The 20192-nt window shown below is 57.5% G+C and overlaps 2 protein-coding genes across 2 annotated transcripts; both read right to left on the reverse strand.

Moving 5' to 3' along the window:
* Positions 1-228: 228 nt before the first annotated feature.
* Positions 229-13214, reverse strand: VASP (vasodilator stimulated phosphoprotein). Its single transcript, XM_049621189.1, is given in 14 exon segments — positions 229-1094; positions 1216-1273; positions 1842-1932; positions 2088-2133; positions 2360-2396; positions 2554-2605; positions 3182-3282; positions 3454-3663; positions 3665-3696; positions 3822-3871; positions 4351-4444; positions 5710-5875; positions 5970-6141; positions 12923-13214. Coding segments are annotated over 14 exon segments (1152 nt in total). The 5' UTR covers positions 12928-13214; the 3' UTR covers positions 229-1056.
* A 2193-nt stretch (positions 13215-15407) lies between these two features.
* Positions 15408-19388, reverse strand: PPM1N (protein phosphatase, Mg2+/Mn2+ dependent 1N (putative)). The gene is made up of 5 exons (XM_049621188.1): positions 18471-19388; positions 17768-17885; positions 17584-17689; positions 17438-17498; positions 15408-16298 (listed from the first exon to the last, which is right to left on the reverse strand). Exons 1-5 carry the CDS (start codon positions 19386-19388, stop codon positions 16230-16232), a joined length of 1272 nt encoding a protein of 423 aa, XP_049477145.1. The 3' UTR covers positions 15408-16229.
* Between the last annotated feature and the right edge of the window lie 804 nt (positions 19389-20192).

The raw sequence follows: 20192 nt of genomic DNA on the forward strand, positions 1-20192 counted from the left end.
ACTGTTTGGTGCAGGGGGGAAAGGAATGAGGAGGCTGCCCAGAAGAGGCTTGGGGACAGGAGGAGGCTGAGAGGGTATTGAGACCACCCAGGCTGCAGGAGCCCTGTGGCAACTGGAACAGGTGCAGGGTGGGAAGGAGGAAGAGGAGGGGAAGGGAGTTTGCTGGGGGAGGGGCACATCCCCGTCTTCATCAGAGCGGCCCTTCAAATCACTCCAGAAACCTTAGCATTTATAAAAACTGGCAGATTTATTCCGTAGGGGCCAATTTTTCAAGAAGCTAAAGGTGAAGGTGGGAGAGGGGAGGTTTCCTCCCCTTTTCCTTTCTCCCTCCTTTTATTTTCCCCAGGGGGTAAAAATGGCCTGGCCCCCAAAACCTACCCAAATAAAAAAACAAAACAAACAAAAAAAAAAACAAAACTGAGGTTCCAAAAAGTTACAGCATCTTAATTCCTCATAGAAAAGGGGAAGGAGCCAAAGGGAAGGGAGTTCCCTGGGGTGGGGGGGTGGAGGTGCCCCCAGCCTGGTGGGACACACCCCCCCCTTAAATAGCTGCCCCAAATGGGACAAGCCTGGGGCACAGCATTTAAAAACTCCCCATACCCCATTTTATCAAAACCAAAGAGAAAAAAAAATTTCCCTTTCCCCCCCAAAAAACCTAAATATATATATATTTTTTTTTCTTAAAAAAACAAAAATTCGAAGGCATTAAGCGTTAAAGTGAATCTAGAACAAGGGAATGTGAAATTCCCTCCTTCCTCCCCCCTTACCGTGGGGTTCATTGGTACATCCCCAGCGGAGGAACCAGCCCCAAGGAGAGGGGAAGGACCAAAGGGAGCAAAGGGTGGGGGCCTCCCCAGCCAATCAGCAGCCAGTATGGGTGTGGGCACGGTGCCAAGGAAGCCACACCCCCTTGGAATTTTCCAAGTAGGATGGGGAGCGGGGACATCGCATTCCTGTGTAGTCTTCAGCCAATTCCAAGTCAAGTTGAGGCAGGGAAAGCAGGGTGACAGGCGGGGTGTGCAGAAAGGACATATGGGATTTTCGGGAGCCCTGTGGTCAGGGGGAACCCCGCTTCCTCAGCTCCTGGACAAATGCTGGAAGGAAACAAGGGGCAGAGGTCAGGGGCGGAGCCTCTTCCCCCTTCCCTTCCAGAACAGGGCTCTCTGCAAGGGATGCCTCCAAAATAGACATTTAAAATTTAAAAAACCGCCTCACCTTCAATGATTTCCTCTTTCACTTTCTGCAGTTCCTTCCTCACCTCTTCCAGAAGCTCCTGGAAATAATGGGGTGTAACCAGTCAGGAAGGGTACCTGGACTTGTAGAAATGAATCCTCCCTTTCTTAATGACTGAAGGGCCAGAGGAATAAGGTTCAAGGACCACACACACACACACACACACACACACAATGACATCACTGATAAAGCCATAGAGTGACTGGAGAATTCTAGGGGAAAATTCTGGATCCTTGGAGCCAGATGAAAAGTACTGGAGAACATCCAGTACCGGGGTTGGCAAATACATTCCAGTCTCCTGCCAATTCCAGTTGGTGATGGATGGCTGGGGCTGGTGTGCTGGAAAGGACTCTGGGTACTCCTCAGGAAGGAGCGCAGTGATAGATTAGTAAGGTCTGTCCGGGCACTGGCAGAGGAGGCTGTGGTTTCAGTGTCCTCCCGACCCGATTGAATCCCTCCATGTCTCGGGTTGGAAAACGGAGGTTTCAGAGGCTTTATCATGGAATCACAGGGCAGGCCAGCGGCAGCGTTTGGACCCAGATCTCCTTGTCTTCCCGTGGCCCCTTTCTAGCCCCCGATTCTCACCCCTGGCCCCTCCCCTGAGCTACCTGTTTCACTCTCTCCAGGTCTGACTCATCACTGGAGCTGGGCGTAGAGGGGTGGGCCTCGGAAGTGGTCACGGAAGACGAAGACTTCATCCTAGGCGAGTAGGTGTGGTTTGTAATAGAAATGAGGTTAGAGAGAGGGTTCGTCTCCCCTGCTTCCCCTTCCAAGGGTCACATGGTGTTCCTTCCTACAAAGTGGGCAAATCCGACTATTTACGGGGGGATGGGGCCCCAGCATTGATGGCCCACCTTGGCAAGGTTGTGCTGTTCTTTTCCCAGGGTCTCCGCACAGATTCTGGGGGAAAGACAACGAATCGGGAAGATCAGGGGCAAGGAAGGTCCTGCCTCAATCTCCACCCCCTAGCTTCATCAGCCCCTGTTCAAAGAACCGTCTCCGGAGACCACAATCCCCAGCAGTGTTGGCACAGACTCCCCCATGGAGGGGAGGGGGCGGGAGGGGCGTTCCGGGTGAGAACAGGGCATCCTGACCCATAGCTCCTGTGGCCGGACGGCTCACTCACCACTCTGGGCTGGGACTCTAGCCTCTGGCTCCTCCTGCTGGTGGGAAATAAAACTGTCATGAGACGGGAGGCTCGTTCTCCTCCTCCAGCTTCAAACCCCGCCCATTCCTAGCACACCCCCACCGCCCTCCCCAGTATCCCTACCCGAATGGTACAGCCTAAGGTGCACGTGGCAGGAAGAGCCCCTAACTCACATTGGCAGATTCATCCTTGGGGGGTTTCTCCCCAACTTGTGTGGCTTTCCTTCTGCAGGAGGGACAGGCAAAAACAGATGGCTTCAGCCCTCCCTCAGCCACTGGGTAGTTCTTAACCAGAGTTCTAGAAAGGTGGATTCTAAGGCGTAGAGTTCTGGAATTCTCTAAAACTTGAGTTTTAGAAGTTAAAGAGAGCGCTGTTCTCCAGCTGAGGTGCGGGCCTCACACTGCTCCCATCTGGGAAGCACAACGCGCTAAGGGTGGAGGGCTCTCTGTCTTCCGCTGCTTGGGATTCTAGGAATCTGAGTGTCCAAGATGCCCAGGCAGGATCTCCTAAGGGGAGACCTCCTGAGGTCCTAGAATTCTGGGTTTTAGAACATTCTAGAGGCTACCTGGGTGGTTGCAAACCTCAGCCATCTCAGGAGAATGGAATCTCCAGCATGAGATCCCAAACCTGGCTGTCAAAGAGGGAACTTTCACCCAAAGAAACAAACGCATTGGGAATCTGAGCCCTCCCCCAACCCGGCCCTACTGAACTGGAATCTCCAGGTGATGACTGCTGGTCTCGGGACGCCTTCCCAGAGCTTTCCAAGGCACTGACTGCTCCAGGCTCCAGGCTCAGGCTCACCTCCGGGCCAGCATGGCGTTCATTTCTTCCATCAGCCCCCCGCCCGTGCTCCGGCCGCTGTCTGCTTTGGGGGCTGAGGGCCCCGCTGAGGCCTCCTCCTGCTGGAGAAATTACAAAGAGGAGGGGGCTTTATGCGCAGGCCTCTTGCCCCCCCCCCCCCCCCCCCCCTGCCACCCCCCCCCCCCCCCCCCTCCCCAGGGCAACTCTGGCCTCATTCCATTATCCCATCAGGGCCCCGTCACCCCACATCCTGCGGGACCTGGCCCCCTCACCTTGCTGACTTTCCTGAGTTTGGCTCCGGCAATGGCGGCCGCAAGGCCGGGGGCCCCAGTTCCGCCACCACTGGGGCCTTGTGCTGTGGGGAGAGGGGGCGCAGGGGGCGGGCCTCCCCCTGCTCCGTGCCCTGCGGCCGAGACCCCTGAGGGGGACACCCCAGGAGGTGGGGGGGGACCCGGAGGAGGGGGAGGCCCTGGAGGGGGGGGGCGGCCCCCCAGCTGGAGGAGCAGGTGGGCCTCCTGAAAGAAACAGAGAAAGAGGGTGCTAAGAGAGAAGCCTCGCCCCTCGCTGTCCAGCTGGCCCACCCCCTCCTCTGGGGAGTCCCGCCTCCACGTCCCCCCCAAGGCCACCACCAAGCACTCACCTGCATTGGAGACCCGGCGCTCCATGTGCTCCGGCGGGCCCGGGGGCTGCCTGAGAAGGGGCGACAGAGCTGCTATCACTCGGGGTCCCCGAGGATGGCCAGCAACCTCTCGGCTTCTCTCTCAGGTCTCCGGGGGGGGCTGGCTGCCTTCCTCCCCCGGGGGCCCAGGAAAGAGTTGGGGGGAAGGGCAGGGACAGGGAGACCCAGACGTGAGGCTTCTAGTCATCAGACCGTCAAGAACGTTTGAATCACAAAATGCCCAAGATCTTTTAAAACGACCGACTTGTGGACTCTGGGAATGTAGGGACCAGGATTTGACGGGGTCAGAAGGTGCTGCAACCCTGGGTGTGGGAACTTCTCGAACTCTCCAGGAGGTGGGGTTTTCTGAAAGCCCTTCATTCTTAGCCCCCTGGGAGTAGGAACATTGGGGAAACAAAGTGGGAGAGTGCCGGACTCTGGGAGTCAGGGGTTCTGGAACATCCTAGAACGCTGGTGGTGGTAAGGTTCCCCACCCAGGGGCTGGCCCCACCTTTTCTGCTGTTCCACCTCCTCTGGGGCAGGACCGTTCTGGACAGACCAGGTGGAAGGTGCTGCTGGTGGTGGCGGTGGTGGAGGCCCCCCTCCTGGAAGGTGAGAGTGAAAGGGTGGTGAGTCAACCCTGGAACTCGGCCCCACCCAGCAGCTCTCTCGCTCAGCTCTCCCAGGAATCTCGCCCGGAGGCTCTCGCTTCCTTCTTCCTCCAGGACCCCGACCCTCGGGCTGGGGTGTGGGTTGAAGGTCCCCCCACCAGCCTCCCTTGACAGAACTGGTTGGAGCCGGGTGCTGTGATGATGCCCAGCGAGGGCAGCGATGCCCATGGGGCCGTCACCTACCCCGTGTCTTGCGGACCAGAGTTTGCACGAACCCCGCCAATTCGGGCTGATTCCGGCGTCCAGGTTTTTAACCACCGTCACCGCCACTCAGACCCCAGCCCAAGAATGCCTTTCCCAGAAAGGTCGAGAGCCTCTTCCTCACCAGCCTCCAAGCCTCTGGTTCCCACAACCTGAACCACCCACCGTCTTTTTCTGTGCCCCCAGACGGGCAAGCCCTTCCCCCGCTGGCACTGAGGTTGCCCCGGGAAGCGAACCCCTCTGCCATCGGGGTATCTGAAGTGCTACGGTGGCCGCCCCGGACGCCGGTCTCCTCAAGCCCTGCTCCTCAGTGTATTGTCTGTGCACTGGCAGCCCCATATCCACCGGGGCGCTTACTACAAATGCAGGGGCGCAGGCCCCACCCCAGCTCACCTGAACTGGAACCCGCCTCTACCTACACACCCGGGGCGGGGGGGGGGGGGGGGCGGGTCCACGTTTCACACTGATCAGAGGTCTTTTTCTTCATAGCGATGCCAGAAAACTAACCGATGACGTATCACTACAATGGGCACCTAGTGAAAGGGCACAGGGAGCCTTCTGGGGCCTGGAAGTATCTCCGTCTTGATCGGGGAGGCGGTCACCTGGGAGTCCCGCGTTTTACACATGGGTGCACGTAGGGCACAGAGGGGCCCGTGCAAAATCCTCACCGTAGAATCTCCACGGTAGCGGTGAGTTAGCAATGAATGAGAATGGGGCTAATTTGGGGCGCCTGGGGGGCTCAGTCGGTTGGGCATCTGACTTCAGCGCAGGGCGTGATCTCACGGTGTGTGGGTTCGAGCCCCGGGTGGGGCTCTGTGTGGACAGTTCGGAGCCTGGCGCCTGCTTCCGATTCTGTGCCTCCCTCTCTCTCTCTGCCCCTCCCCGGCTTGGGCGCGCTCGCCCTCTCGACAATAAATAAATAAACATTTAAAAAATGGGGCTAATTTGAGAGCGGTAAAGTGGCAGGCCTCAGCGGTCCCCTCTGCCCAGTTTCGAACCTTCCAATGCCTCTAGGGCGCTGGCCATGCCCGCGGCGAACTGTGCTGCGTCCTCCTTGCTCCCGAAGTTGAGGCCCCAGACCTGGCGGGCGTCGCGCCACTGGTGGAAGCTGGGGGTGGCCTGGTTATACTTGATACCCCGGACGATGGCACAGTTGATGACCACCTTGGCAGGAGGGGAAAGGCGGGTGAGGATGCTGGGGGCAGCGGTGGGGGGCAGAGCCCGCACAGGAAGAGGGAGAGGGAGGCGGAGGCTTCACCTGCTGGTCTGGCTGCATCTTCCAGCCGACAACCCGGAAGGAATTGGCCGTGGGGTTGTGGTAGATCTGGACGCGGCTGAAAGCCTGGGGCCCCGTGCCTGCCGGCACCCATCGCTTGTTGATGTCATCGTAAAGCATCACGGTGGCCCAGCTGGAGCAGATCACGGTCTCACTGCGGGGTGGGGGGGAAGGAGAAGGGCAGGTTAGCACAGCCGAGCACGGGCCCCACCCTCCACGGGCTGGTCACCTCCATCTGGGTCCCCCGGGGAGATGTGGAGATTCACAGCGTATGAGGGGGAGACAGGCCTGCAGGGAGACCGAGGCAGAGACTGAGAGAGAGAAGCAGACAGGTGGGACAGAGACAGACTGAGTGGAAGGGAGACAGACAAAGAGGCCAACTGGGAATGTGAGGGAGAGGAAGAGTCAGACGGATAGACGGCAAGAGACAAATGTACTGACGGATGTGGGGAGACGGGTGAGGGAGGGAGAGCCAGAGACAGAGAGACAGGCGGAGGGAACAAATGGGAAGACAGGGGCTGGGGAAAGAGACAGACAAGCACCTAGTGAGTGAGGAGAGACAGGCAGACAGTCCGAGACAGACGGACGGAGATTCAGGGGAGCGGGTAAGAGTTGGACACGGGGGCTCAGGAGAAGCAGGACAGGGGGGACCCGGCAGGAGCTCTGCGCAGCACTGGGGACCAGCCCCCGCCCTGTGCTCTCAGACCCGGTTTCCCTGTCTCCGCCAGGGTGCTTGACCACCCCCCTCCCCCACAGCCCTCACTCCCCGGGCTCCGGCCAGGGGAGGAAGCGGAGGCTCAGGGAGGGGAAGGGTGAGGTCTGCAGTGGGCGGAACATGGACGCTAGATCCCAGGCTCTTCCGCCCCATCCATCCGGCCCCCGGGCACCAGCCGCCATCAGCAGACGCTCCCTGTTCTCTCAAGCCTATGTCTTGGGCAGTGATCCAGACAGCCCCGGCCCCACCCTCTAGGGCAGTAGACAGTCCTGTCCAGGGACAGTGCCGGCCCAAGGCCAGGCTTGGGGTGCTCAGAAGGAGCACCCGCCCTGGCCTGGGGGTTAGGGAGGACTTCCTGGAGGAAGTGACATCTGACTCAGCTTTGGCAGGGAGGAGTCAGGACACCGGTTCTGAGTTCAGGATCTGATATTCAGAGACGTGGGTTCAAATGCTCCCTGAGACGCCTACTCCATGTGACTCAGGCCAGCACCTTCCCACCCAGGTACTCGTCTTCCTTGCCTGCAAACTGGGGAAATGACAGTCCCCACCTCCTGGGGCAGTGGGAGGAGTAAGCGAGTCTGGGCACAGACAGCCCTTGGCAGAGTGCCCGGCACGTACTGAGTGCTTAGTAACTGTCAGCATCCCTTTCACGGCACCCTGAACGGACACCCCTGGGGAGTCAGACGGCCACATCTCCCCGGAGCCCCCATCAGTCCTGGAGAGGTCCCATGCCCCCTCCCCCAGTGAGGGAACTCAGGCTCCCAGACGGGAAGTGACTTGCCCAAGGTCACACACAGACCAGAGGGAAGCACTGGTCCCCACCCCGCCCCGCCCCACCCCCAGCAGACTTTTTCCTGAAAAGAGGAAGTTGGTGGTCAGGGGTTTCCGGGGAGATAAATTATACTTGGCAATGGTGCTGCCTCTGCCACGGCTGGGGGCTGGGGCGTGACGCTGACGTTGTAAAAGACAGGGCAGGGAAAGCCCCTCAGCAGGCCCAGGCCCCGGTTCCTAGGCCAGGAAGCTGAGCCCCCCGTTCCCCCTCGCACGTTTACGTAATCGCAGCGCCGCCCTCCCATCGGGCACTAGAGCCGGTCAGGCGCTCTAAGCCCTTTGCAAAGGGACACCAGTTTTATGCCCACGGCAGCCCTCCAAGACGGGCACTATTTTCTCTTCATTTTGCAAGTGAGGACTATAAATGGAGGCCCAGAGAGGTGGAGTGACTTGGCCACGATCACACAGCTGGTAAGCAGCGGAGCAAGGACTTGAACCCCCGCCACCTGGCTCTCAAGTCCGCGGTCGTAGCCACCGGGGAGACTGCGTGGGCCCCACCCAAATATCAGGTGCTGTTTCCAGACAAGTGCGGCCTCGGGGACTGTTTCTGGCTCCCGCTGCCCCTGGCAGAGCAGGGTTAAGGCCTCGCCCACACCTGCCACCCACACCCAGGGCAGACTCTGGCCAGGCGCCCGGGGCTATGGTTGCCACTCCACCCTGCCTGCACTTTGCTCTCCCAAGCAGCCTTGCCCTGCTGAGTCTCTGGCCCGGCTGGAGAAGCGGGGAGTTGACCCTCTCCAGGCCACAGCGTCCCCGTGAACAGCAGAAGGACCTTATTGAAACACAAGTCGGGTCGTGGCCCTTCTCTTCTCGGAAGCTCCCGCGGCTCCCGCAGAATAAAAGCCAACTTCTCTCTGTGGCCTGTCTGATCCGGGTTCATCTCTGATCTCATCCCTTCCCTCCCTCAAGCTCGCTGTGCCGGCCCCACTGCTCTGTTCCAGCCCCGCAGTCGGGCCCTCCTTCAACATGCCAGACACATTCCTGCCTCGGACCTGTGCACTTCCTCATCCTGGGTTCTCATCTCCTTCAGGTCTCCCCTTAGATGTCACCTCTTCCGGGAAGCCCTCCTCAACTACTCCGTCTGGAAAAACTCCTCCCTCTCATCCCATGTTCCCTGTTTCTCAGCAGGGATCCTACCTGACAGATCCCTGTCTCCCCTACCAAACTGTCAGGACAGCAACTCTTTTCATCTCTGTTCACCGCTGTGTCCCCACAACTTATGTACCTGGCACGTAATGGACGCGCAATTGTTGCCAATTCACCAAGTAGTTGTTGATCGTTAAAGGGAAAACTCTTAACGAAGGCGCCCACCTTTATGGGTTAGCCTGCGTCCCAGACACTGTTGTAGGTACAGAGCCCCAATTTGCCCAATGAGCCTTGGGACATGGGCTCTGGTGCTTTACCCGTTTTACAGATGAAGCACTACGGGCACAGAGGGGTAAAGACACTTGTCCCAGGTCATTTGGCAAGTTAAGCGGAGGGGCTCCTGTCTGTACCCTAGCCTACCCAAGTTCTTAGTCTCATTTAAAGAGGAAACAGCTAAGCTGAATTTTTTTAAGAGGCAAGGTATAAAGAGGTGCATATCAGAGGTTTAAAAAAAAAAGGTGACAGGATATAAATACATCTGCACACAGGGTGGTGAGGTGATATGGGCAGGGGCTGCTTCTCAGGAGACTAACCACGGCCAGAGGGCCCCTGGGGGCCTGAGGAAGGATGGGAGGAAATGGACGTTTAGGACGGTTTACCCTTTTGAATTGCTTATTTCTTTTTTCTTTTTCAACCCTGGGCTGGTGTCACCTATAAGACGCTGCTTCGTTACTCAAGTTCAAAAAATAAAACTGTAAACCAGGCAAAAAAAAAAAAAAAAAAAAAAGCTGGAATGGAAAATCCCACAGCCCGGGCAGCAGGGAGTGAGTTTGAAACGGAGTCCGCCTGATTCCCCCAGTCTCCCGGGGTCTCGCACCCTTGATCTGACACGAGAGAGCCTTAAATCCCAGCCAGCCCAGGACCTATACCTTCCCATAAGTCCCTACATTCTGGAAAGTGCTAACATGTGGTGGATGACAAAGGGCTCAAGTCACCCCCGTGCTATGTGGCTTCACCTCTCTGAGTTGCAGTTTCCAGCCCTGGAAACCGTAACTCACCGGGTTTGCTGTAAGGATTCAAAGAGATAAGAAAAGCCCAGAACTCAGGACCTGGGACTTGGTACTGGCTGAACAAGGGAGTCAGAACAGGAGGAAGAGGGCTCCCCATCACTGAAGGCAACCACGCATAGTCACTCTGGTTTACTCAAGCCTTCCAGATTAGAGGCTTGCCCTTCCCTCCCCTGCTTCATTCCCCCCTCAAGATTCACCCCACAGCCTCCTTAAACCATAAAACTTGGAATCCAGTCCCCCCAGGCACATACCGCCTTTCCAAACTACAAACCTTGGAAGCCATCCTGGATGAGGAACCAGGTCTGTGGGCTTGTGTGGGTTCATTCTAGTCCCTCCTCCCCCAAAAGCCTCAGTTTCCCATAAACGAACAGGAAGAAAGGGTTCTTTTTGCTTCTCTGCATTATCTTAAGTGTTCATACAGCAAAATCACGTTACTTGTATTTTTTTTTTTTTAAGAGCATTAAAAGCCCTGAGACGGCCTTGAGTTCAAATCCAAAGTTGCCTACTTCCACAGACTTTAATAGGTGATTTACTTAAACTCTCCGTGCCTCGGTTTTCCCATGGAGGGGGGCAGTCATAATACAGTGCCTGGCACTGAGTAGATGTCTGATCAAATGGTCTCATTATTTAAAAAAAAAAAAAAAAAATTTAATGGTAATAATAATTACCATAACTGGAAGAAGAAAGAAATGGACCCAAATACTTGAGTCCCTTCTGCCCCGAGACTCTCAGACCTCTGCCCCCTTTCTCCGCCTTCCCAGAATTCCAGCTGAGTCTCCGACACAGCACTCAACAAATATTTGTCAAACTGGGAGAAAAAGAACTATATCTTGTAATTTTCCATTTTTTAAAAAAATTTTAATTTTTTTAATTTTTTTTTTTTTTTTTTTTTTTTTTTTTTTTTAATTTTTGAGACAGAGAGAGACAGAGCATGAGCAGGGGAGGGGCAGAGAGAGAGAGACACAGAATCTGAAGCAGGCTCCAGGCTCTGAGCTGTCAGCACAGAGCCCGACGGGGGGCTGGAACTCAGACTGTGAGATCCTGACCTGAGCAGAAGTCGGACGCCCAACCGACTGAGCCACCCAGGAGCCCCGGAATTTTCCGTTCTAACATCCTCTCTTCAGACTGCCCCCGAGACTCTCCCAGCCAAACCAGACAGAAATCAGAAGATCCCAGTCCCCTCCCTTCCATCTACCCTGCCTATCAATTTCTGATGGATCTGGGGCCAGGCCTGTCTCTCCATGAGCCTCAGTTTCCCCAGCTGCCCTCAGGCAGAGGCATGGGTCTTTTTGAATGCTAGCGGTCCTGGGAGAGGGGGCACGGCCCAGGAAGTTGGGTGTGGCCATCAGCAGAGAAGACCCCCCCTCCCCCCCCCGGAGGTGGGACACGCTTTAGTTCAACTTCTGCCCCCACCCCCCAGGAGGTGGGAGGTTTGGCCGCATCCAACAGTAGGGGGGGCCCTGTGGGAGGACCAAGGCCTCTGGGACTGGGGGAGGGGGGTGGGAGGCCGGCCCAGACGCTGCTCCTGCCCTTTTACGGTCTCACAGTGAGTGAGGCAGCACTAACTCGGACATCCGCCATCCGCCTTCCACGGGCCTGGGACCGGAAACGCGAGGGGGGGGCAAGGGGCGGGGCTGGGGGGGGGCAGTGGGAGAGGAGGGTCCCCCGGGAAGAGGGTGAGGGAAGAGAGCCTGGCTCCCGAAAGAAGCCCCCTCTCCAGGGCAGACCTGGAAGAGACGTTGCTACAGTGGGGGTAGGCAGGAGACCTTGAGGGTGTCTGTGGGTTTCCCCCTTGCTCCAAATTTTCCTACAAGCACTTTCACATGCGGAGGGGACTCTCTAACGGTCACCAACAGGAATGCCACTCGTAATGTCAGAGGGCAGGGGCATGGGGAACGTGAGGGAAGTGGGAGGACGTGGGCACCAGGGGGTTAATCCCCAGTCGTCCCAGGGGCCTCCCCCCTGAAGCCGGGGGCTTTGGGGGCAGGAAGTCCCCGAGAGAGTGGAGGAAGGGAGATAGTATTGTCAGGCTCAGGCCCCAAGGGAGAGATTATGGGGGGCCGGGGGAGGGGAGAATGGGGGGAGGGTCTACTCCGGTCCCCCAGCCCACACCGGCCCCGCCCTCAGGTGAGCCCAGGAGTTCTCAGGGAGGCCCAGGTAAGACAAAATCCCCAGGTCCTTTGGGCCCCCCCCCACCCCCAGGATTAAATTCCTGGGAAGAGAGCTGGAGCTGTCTTGGAAGCCTGGGTCCCAGGGGGAGAGGGCTGTGACCTTGAGGCTTCACAGCGTGCCCCCTCCAACCCAACAGCTCCGGATGGCCAGGAAGGGGGGCGGTGGTGAGAGCAGGGGGAGGCGCGTGGCGGTGGGGAAAGCAGCCGGCCCACTGCGCTCCTTGCCCGCCCCCCCACACCAGCTGTCTCGACAGGTGAGTCAGGAAGACAAAGGCCCCTCTTCCCCCAGCTGCCGCGCCCCCTCCCTCCCCAGGACCGCGCAGGTGGGGGCGAGGGGCCGCCCTTCTGGCCCCGGGCCCGGGAGCCGCCCTCCGCGGGGAGCGCTCGGGCTCGGTCCTAGGCACAGCTTGCTTAGAGCTGAATGTGGGTGGGGAACGGCGGGGGTGGGGAGTCCCAACCAGACCCCTCGAGGCTGCGCCTGGGTCTGTGGGCTCGCCCGCACCAACCTCCACAGGAGGATGAGGGCCCCCCAAATTCGGGGGGGGGGGTGAAGCACCCCCGAAGTTAAGCGAGGTCCCACTTGAGAAGGCTTTTTCTAGAGTCATGTAACGAGAGACCCCCCCCAAACCAAGGTCTACGTCTCGAATCTCTCTTCCAGGTTCCAGGGACCCCCAAAACCAGTCCCCACCCCAATCCCTTCTGGAGCCCCAGTTGAGGTTGTGGGGGGTGGTCTGAGCCCTGCCTAAATCCTGGCCTCCACGCAGGGAGTATCTGCCAACTTGGAGGTTCTCTGAAAAAGTCTTTAAGAAATTCGGGAGTCCTCCGAGCGCCCCCAAATCTGAGGGCTCCCAGGAGAACCTCAGCGGCACCACCCCGAGCCTTAGGAGTCACGGCGAAGTGGTCAGTAACTGGAACTCGTCCAAGGGGGCTCGGCCTCAAATCCGAGGCCCCCAGTGCCCTGTCCCCAAATTCCAGCCCGGAGCAAGCTGGGGGAGGGGGACAAAGGCGGGGCGAGGAGCCCGCGCGGAGCGCGGAAGGGTTTGGAGGCAGTTCGAGGCTCACCTCATGGCTGCTCAGCGGGCGGGCGGCGCACCCACGGGTGGGTGCTCCCGGGGCGCCCCTGGCTCAAGGTTCAGGGGTTCGGGGCTGGCTCCAGGTTCTGCTCAGTCTCCCCCAGGGTCCCGCCCCATAGAGTCCGGCTTCCTGGGGGGAACGTGGACGGGACCGGGCCGGGTCCTCAGGCGCCTCCTCCCTCTGGAGGTTTGGTCGGGGGTCCCTGCGGCAGAAAGGGGGTGCGGCGTCCCGTCCCCGGCGCGCCCCCTCGGCCGGCGGCGGGTACAATGTTACTCTTACTACTGTACTTCTCTTCGCTACATTTCGTTCCAAAATTCCACTCCCCGCACCCACAATGCCCTGCGCCTTAAAGGGGCCGCGGACACCTCAAGGCAGTTTGGGGGGGGGGGTGAAGGGCGCTTAAAAGGGCAACGCGGAACCCTAGACTTCCGCTGTTTACCTCTTCCCCAACGTTATTGCATGGGGATGCATGCCGAGGGTCGCCCCCAAATTACGGGGGGAAGTTTGGTGGAGGGTAAGTGTTCCTTCCTGGATCCCTCGTTCTCTCCCACGATGGAAATTCCTAGGAGGATCTTAATGGGGACACAATTTCTTCTCACCCTCCCCTTCGACTTCTCCATTTCTTCACATTCTGCTTAATGGAGGGGGCGGGGGGAGCGATCTGGTTAATCCTAGATTCACTCAAATTTTCTCCCTTAAAGGCTACCTTCAGACTCCCAAAGTTCCCTTCTCTGCCAATTTATGAAGGGTTCCTGCGGGTGAACCCCTTCCCCAGCACAGACGGGGGCGATGGGCCTGGAGGGCCCCATCCCTCTCACCGCCCCCCGCCCGCCCCAGGAAGGTGAGGAGGAAGTGGGCCGAGGGGGCGCGGCCGGCCGCTGACTCACAGCAGCGGGGTGGGGGTGGGGGGGGTGCGGCGCTGGACCTGGGTGGGGATAGGACTCCCGGTTCCTGTGTGGATAAAGCCCCTGGCCCCCTCCCCACGCACGCCCCGCCGTGACTCAGTTTCGCCCGCAGAGGATGGCGGGATCATCCAGCAAATGGAGGGCGCGGAGGCAGGGGCACCCACCCTAGTGCTAGCTTCTGGGAACCCCCTCCCCCACGCGCCGGCTTGGGGCTCAGCCCCGACACCCTCCCAGGCTTCCGCAGCAGGTCCCGCAGGCCCCGCCCCACGTGACGCCGCTAGTGGTCACGCCCCTCCCGTAGAGCGCCACCTGGCCGGGGTGAGGTGCCTTAGGCGTGGGCAGGATGCCTGGGAAATCATCGGTTCAACGGTTACAAATGGGTAAACTGAGGCCTGGAGGTAAGGAATAAATCTGGTCCATAGCCGTCTTGTCTTGCCTGAGCCCTCAGAACCTACAGTGGTGTTTGGGTGCAAGGTATGAGTGTAAAACCAACGATTCTCGGGGCCCAGCCGACTAGATGAGGGAATCGGCTTTCCCAGCCTTTATGCTAGCCTGGTCCCCTCTACCCGGACGCTGTGCTGACCTCCCTCACCTCATCCTTCGAGGCCATGCTCTGACAGATTTCATCTCTGAAGAACTGAGTAATCTTCCCTTCTCTACCCCGCTCTGTGAGATCTTGAACGCTGATCCGTCTAGGTTATAATTATTTCCCACTGTGTCTCCTAAGCTGCGAATTCTTTGGGGGCAGGGGTGGACTTGGTCAGTTTCTGCCTCACTCAATCCAGCCAGGCCCAGAACAGCAGCTCAACACATATTGATCCAACAGAATGGGAACCCTCGTTCTGTGTGACCTAGGGCAAATTTTTTCTCCTCCTGAGTCTCAGCTTTCCCATCTGTGAAATGGGAGGGGTAGCGCTTCTGTGTGCCGCCTGCAAACTTTTCTATAAAGGTCCAAATAGCAAATAACATGCCTCATCTTGAAAATGCCAGGTTCCATCCTGTTTCTAGGCTTTTGCCCTGGCTACTCCTTCTGTCTCGGAACACTGTTCCCTGGGATATTTGCATGGCTGGCCTGTTCTCTGTCATGTCTCTGCTCATGCTCAGTTGCCCCCTTCTCAGAGATCTTCCCTGATCCCCCTGTCTAAAAACCCAGGTGGAAAATTGAGTGGCTATGGGGTAGGGTAGGGGACCGAGAAAGACTTTTCATTGTATGCCATTTTGTACCCTGTGAATTTTGAACCAAGTGAACTTATGACCCATTCAAAAATTGAAAAACCAAAGTAGCCCCCCTCCCCCAGACATCTTATCACCTTGCCCTGTTTTATTTTCCTCGGGACACTTATCAGTGTCTAAGATGATATATCAATTCTCTTGTTCGCTGTCTTCCCACACACTAGTTGGTGGGTCCGTCAGGGGTGGGAATCTCAGTGGTTCTGCCTGGGTGATGGCTGTGAGCCGGGTCTTACACACAGCAGGTACCCAATCCATATTTGCCAAATGAGAAGACAAATAATGTTGTTGTTTTCTACAAGAGAAATTTATTTTGAGTTATATAATTAAAATTTAATAATACTCTCCCCAATCTCCCCCTAAAACATGAAAAATAGGAAAGGAAGAGGTTATTGAACTGTGCGATCTTTTTTGTTCTTAAGTGTACTTATTTACTTATTATTATTTTTTAAACGTTTATTTTTATTTTTGAGACAGAGAGAGACAGAGCATGAATGGGGGAGGGTCAGAGAGAGAGGGAGACACAGAATCTGAAACAGGCTCCAGGCTCTGAGCAGTCAGCACAGAGCCCGACGCGGGGCTTGAACTCACAGACCACGAGATCATGACCTGAGCCGAAGTCGGACGCTCAACCGACTGAGCCACCCAGGCGCCCCACTTATTATTATTTTTTTGAGAGAGACAGAAGAGTGCGTGCAAGTGGGGGAGGGGAAGAGGGGAGAGAGAGAGAGAGAGGGAGAGAGCGAGAATCCCGAGCACGCTCTGTGCTATCAACATAGAGCCCGATGCAGGGCTGGATCCCATGAACTGCAAGATCATGACCTGAGCTGAGATCAAAAGTCCGACCCTTGACCAACTGAGCCACCCAAGCACCCTGAACTGTGTGATCACTTAAGGGTCCATTCAGCCCGAAAATACTTCAAAAACATTGGATTTGGGGTGGTTTGATTTTTGTTTTTTGTTTTCAGATGGAGAGTGGAATTTCCCCTCTCATGAGACTTTCTGCGAGAGGGAAGTAGGAGAAGGGGAAATAAACATTCTGGGGTTCCTCCATCGGTTTGTCTTCCTTCCGCCGATCTGTGTAGCTGGGGAAAGGGAGTTTTCTTCCTTAGTGACCTTGAGGCCCCAAGTGGCAGAGGGTCCCCAGAGGGCAACAGCTGTCAGGCCTCCAAGTCCAAGGAAGAGTTTGAATGGGTGCCAGTGGGTTTTCTGGCCCCATTTGGGCCCTTCTGTAACACAAAAGGTGGGAAATGGCCAATAGGAACATTTTCTTGGGTCTCTGTGTCTGTTCCCCTGTGATCTGGAAGCCGTGCTCTTGTTTTCCTTTGAGGGACTGCCTTTCCCCATCTCTCAATCCATCAGGTTTGGGTGGAGTGGACCTCAGCCTGTGGCGCTTGGGGTGGGCATGTGACCCCAGCCTGGCCAATCAGAGACACACTGACTGGTCTGCCATGTGGTCCAGTGTGGCCAGTGAGTTCTCAGCTCCCGGGAACCTGGGGTACTCCCTCCACTGGGGATGTTGGGCTCCTGGGCCAGGAGGCTAGTGCTGCCACTCTCTGCTACCGCATGCGGAAGTCCACGCAGAGCAAATAAAACTAAGAGATCGTTCCTGATAACGTTATCTGACAACTGGATGTAGTCATGCCTCGAACTCTTCAATTACTTGACCCATTAAGTTCCCTGTCTTGCATTCCCAGGTGGAATTGGGCTTCTGTCAATTACAACGCAAACAATGCTGACAAATACATCCTTCTGCTGCTGGGAAACTATCAACAGTCCTCTCCCTGAACTGCCTTCTCCGCTGTGCAAAGGACTGCAGGCTTGAGCCCCAGCTCCCTCCATCCTATTGAGGTGGTGACTCTCACCCCCCCCCCACCCCCGCCTTCGTTTATGTGGTTCCACCCACCACCTCTTGGGACAGCTCCAAATTCTTGTAGGCTACGTGGGACCAATTCACCACTTCTCTCCTCCGAGACCCAGACCATCCTCGGAGACATCCCAGTGGTTTCTGCAGCACACCCAGTCTTTGGGATTGGTCATAAACATTCCTCGAATTTTTCTGCCTTACTTATGGATGAAGGGGGTGGTGTTTGGGATGATGCATGGGGCTTTACAGAGCAATGCAGGGGACACATTTGTTGGGAGGAGGAGCAGTCTTCTCTGCTTCTGCATCACCCCCCCCCCGCCCCGCCCCGCCCGTGCCCTGCCTCATCGTGTCTAGCACATTGCTTCAGGGCCAGGAGTGAGAATTTATTAACATATGAGGCAAGTCCCTTGTCTCCTCTGGCCTCAGTTTCCCCAACACTAAATGTAGGAGTGCTGCGTCACATGTTTCTAAGAGAAACATTCAAGAACAGAGGGTCCTTACCTGCCAGCGCCCTCCTGAGGCCTGGCAGAGCCGAGAATAAGCTTCAGCAATGACAGCGACCCTGGAGAGCAGAGAGAGACCCTCAGGAGGGGATCCTCCTTCTAGTACCCCATCCCCCCATTCCACCTCACTGCACCCCGACTCACTTGCAGTAGAGCCCTCCCCCAGGAGGTAAATCTGGGATGTCCTCTGAGGCCAGAGTCCTGAAAACCGTGTTCAGGCTGGGGGGCTCCTGAGCAGAGGAATACAGCTCTGAGAAGGAGGCAAGGATTATGGGAGTGTCCTTGCTTACCGGCCACCCCTCCCGCTATGCTTTTGGAGCCTGCTCACCAGAGACCCTGCGGCCCAGGGCTGCGTCCAGCGCTAGCTCCTTCCTGATTGCCTCCTCACAAGGCCTGGGGGCCCCGGGGAAGCAGACCAGGACGCAGGTCATGTTGTCCAAGCTGCCCTGGGGAAAGTGGAGAAAAGAGAGCCCGGTGGGACACGGTCGAATGCCCCAGCACGCCTCCACGCCCTTGGAAGCGGAGCCTCCCGACAATCTCAGCGTTCTAGTGCCCTCTTGCCCAATCTGGTTGGACACATTTCTCTCAAATCTTGCCCACCTGCCAGTCTAACCCAAGCCCTCTCCCCAGGACCAATCACCTAGACCACGCCCTCTCACTGTCCTAGCCAATCCCCATCAGAGAGCCACGCCCCTTCCCCGAAGCTCCTCCCACTGCTGTCTAGCTGCTCTTCCTTCTGGCACTAATCATACTTCAGGACCCAACTCCTAAATCCTAGGCAGTCCCGTTCCAGAAGGCCACGCCCTTTCTCTCAAGTCCCTCCCACTTACCTATCCTGCGTTACTGCTCTCCCATCTTGACTCAAGGCGGCCCTCAGTCTCCACCCTCTCCATATTTTGGTCCTGCCCACTCCGGCAGGCCACTCCCTTTAGTGGAGTCCTAAACTCTGGTTGCGGAAGCCTCTAAAACTCCCTTCTCCTTAGATCCTTTAACTTCTTCCCCTCAATGACTCCAAGCCCCGCCCCGAGGACCTTGCAGAGACACGTGTCCAATAGCTGCGCGCAGAGAAGTTCCGGGGCCAGGCCCAGGCAGAGGCGCGATGCCACCAGTCTCGCCAGGGCAGCGCCAGACATCGCGTCCCACACACCGTCAGAGGCCAATAGCATGAACTCGTCCTCAGCCTGGCGAGCCAGGGCGGTCACCTCAGGCTCCGCGGAAACGAGCTGCAGCTCAGGAGGCCTTCCCGGAGCCTCTTTGTAAGCAAAGTCGCCCAGGGCCCGGGATACCGCCAGAGAGCCTTCGAGGCGCCGGCGACGGATGGTGCCTCCCGCGTTGTGGATGCGCTCGCGTTCCCGAGGCCGGAGAGGCCGATGGTCCTCGGTGCTGAAGGCCACAGCGCCGGCGCGACTCAGCATCGCTCGGGAGTCACCACAGTGCGCCAGGTACAGAAAACGCGGGGAGACGAGCAACGCCACGGCGGTGGAGCCCCCCGGCTCGCCACGAGGCCAGAGCGCACGCAGGCGCGCGTCTGCGTTCAGGAAGGCTCGACGCAGCGCCCCGCGCACTCCCTCGGGCTCGTCGGGCGCGGTGCCCAGCGCCTCAAACACGTGGCCAGGCAGGTGGCGCGCGCCGAAGAGGGCGGCTCGCGCCCCGCCGTGGCCATCGAGGACCGCGAAGAAAGCCCAGCCTGGGGGTAGCCCGGGCAGAGCGAGCCAAGCGCAATGCGCGTCCTCCATGTGCGCGCGCCAGCCCTGCACAGCGCTCGCCCCAAAGCGCAGTCCCCAAGACGCGGCCGCACCCCCGTGTGGCCGCTGGAAGCATCGCGGCGCGTCCAGGAGCGACCGAGGCCCGTCGTGAGTCCTCCGTCCCTCCTCCTCCTCCTCTTCTGCCTCCTGTTCTTTGCGAGCTGACCAAAGGAGACATTCCAGCAGGCGGGCAAAGGCCGCCATCCTTCAGCCCTGGGATCAGGAAGCCTCCACCCTGCATTCGCCCCCCCGCCCCGCCACCACTCCATTAATCCCCTCCACTGTGAGATTTTAAACCACCTAAATCTCCTTCCTATGTCCTTGACCTGCACTCGAGTTACTAGAGGGGATTGGACTCCTGGGTGTCCTCTCTCCTACACCTTCAAAGCGAAGGTTGGGATCTGGGTCACGGAAAATCATTAAAAAAATTAGCACTTACCACGTGCTACCACGATTTTGCATCGTCTCCGATTTAGTGAAGAGGAAACTGAGTCATAGAAGTAAACAGTGTTGCAGGGAAACGAATTCTAGAATCAGTGTTTTCCACTTTGGGTTTCGGGTCCCCAACCTTGCTCCCTCTAAGCTCCGCCCACTTCCGTGGTCCCGCCCCCAGCCTCAAAAATCTTTAAATCCTTTCTTTTTTAGTTCGACCCCTCCACTTCTGGGTCTTGCCCCGGGACTTCAGTTGCTTCTTTTCCAGTTCCTGTCCATCCATTCAAGCACACAGCCTCAGACATCCTAATCTTCTCCGTTCTAGCTCCGTCTCTTAACTACAGGCTCAGCCGCTACTTTGTGGTGAGCCAAAGCTGGCCTCCTCTCGGTGGGTTACGCCTACCTTCTGGGCCGTGTCCCCAACCCTGCATGTTGTTATGTATTTTCTCTAGGCCACACCTCTACCTCCTGGGTCTTTGACCCCGCCCAACTACCTGCATCATTCTAAATTAATTTAAGCTCCACCCATATCTGAGCTCCTCCCCTTTTCTCAAACTTTCGGAGTAGTTTCTCCTG

The sequence above is a fragment of the Panthera uncia genome, assembly GCF_023721935.1.
Source record: "Panthera uncia isolate 11264 chromosome E2 unlocalized genomic scaffold, Puncia_PCG_1.0 HiC_scaffold_19, whole genome shotgun sequence".
Taxonomy (NCBI): domain Eukaryota; kingdom Metazoa; phylum Chordata; class Mammalia; order Carnivora; family Felidae; genus Panthera; species Panthera uncia.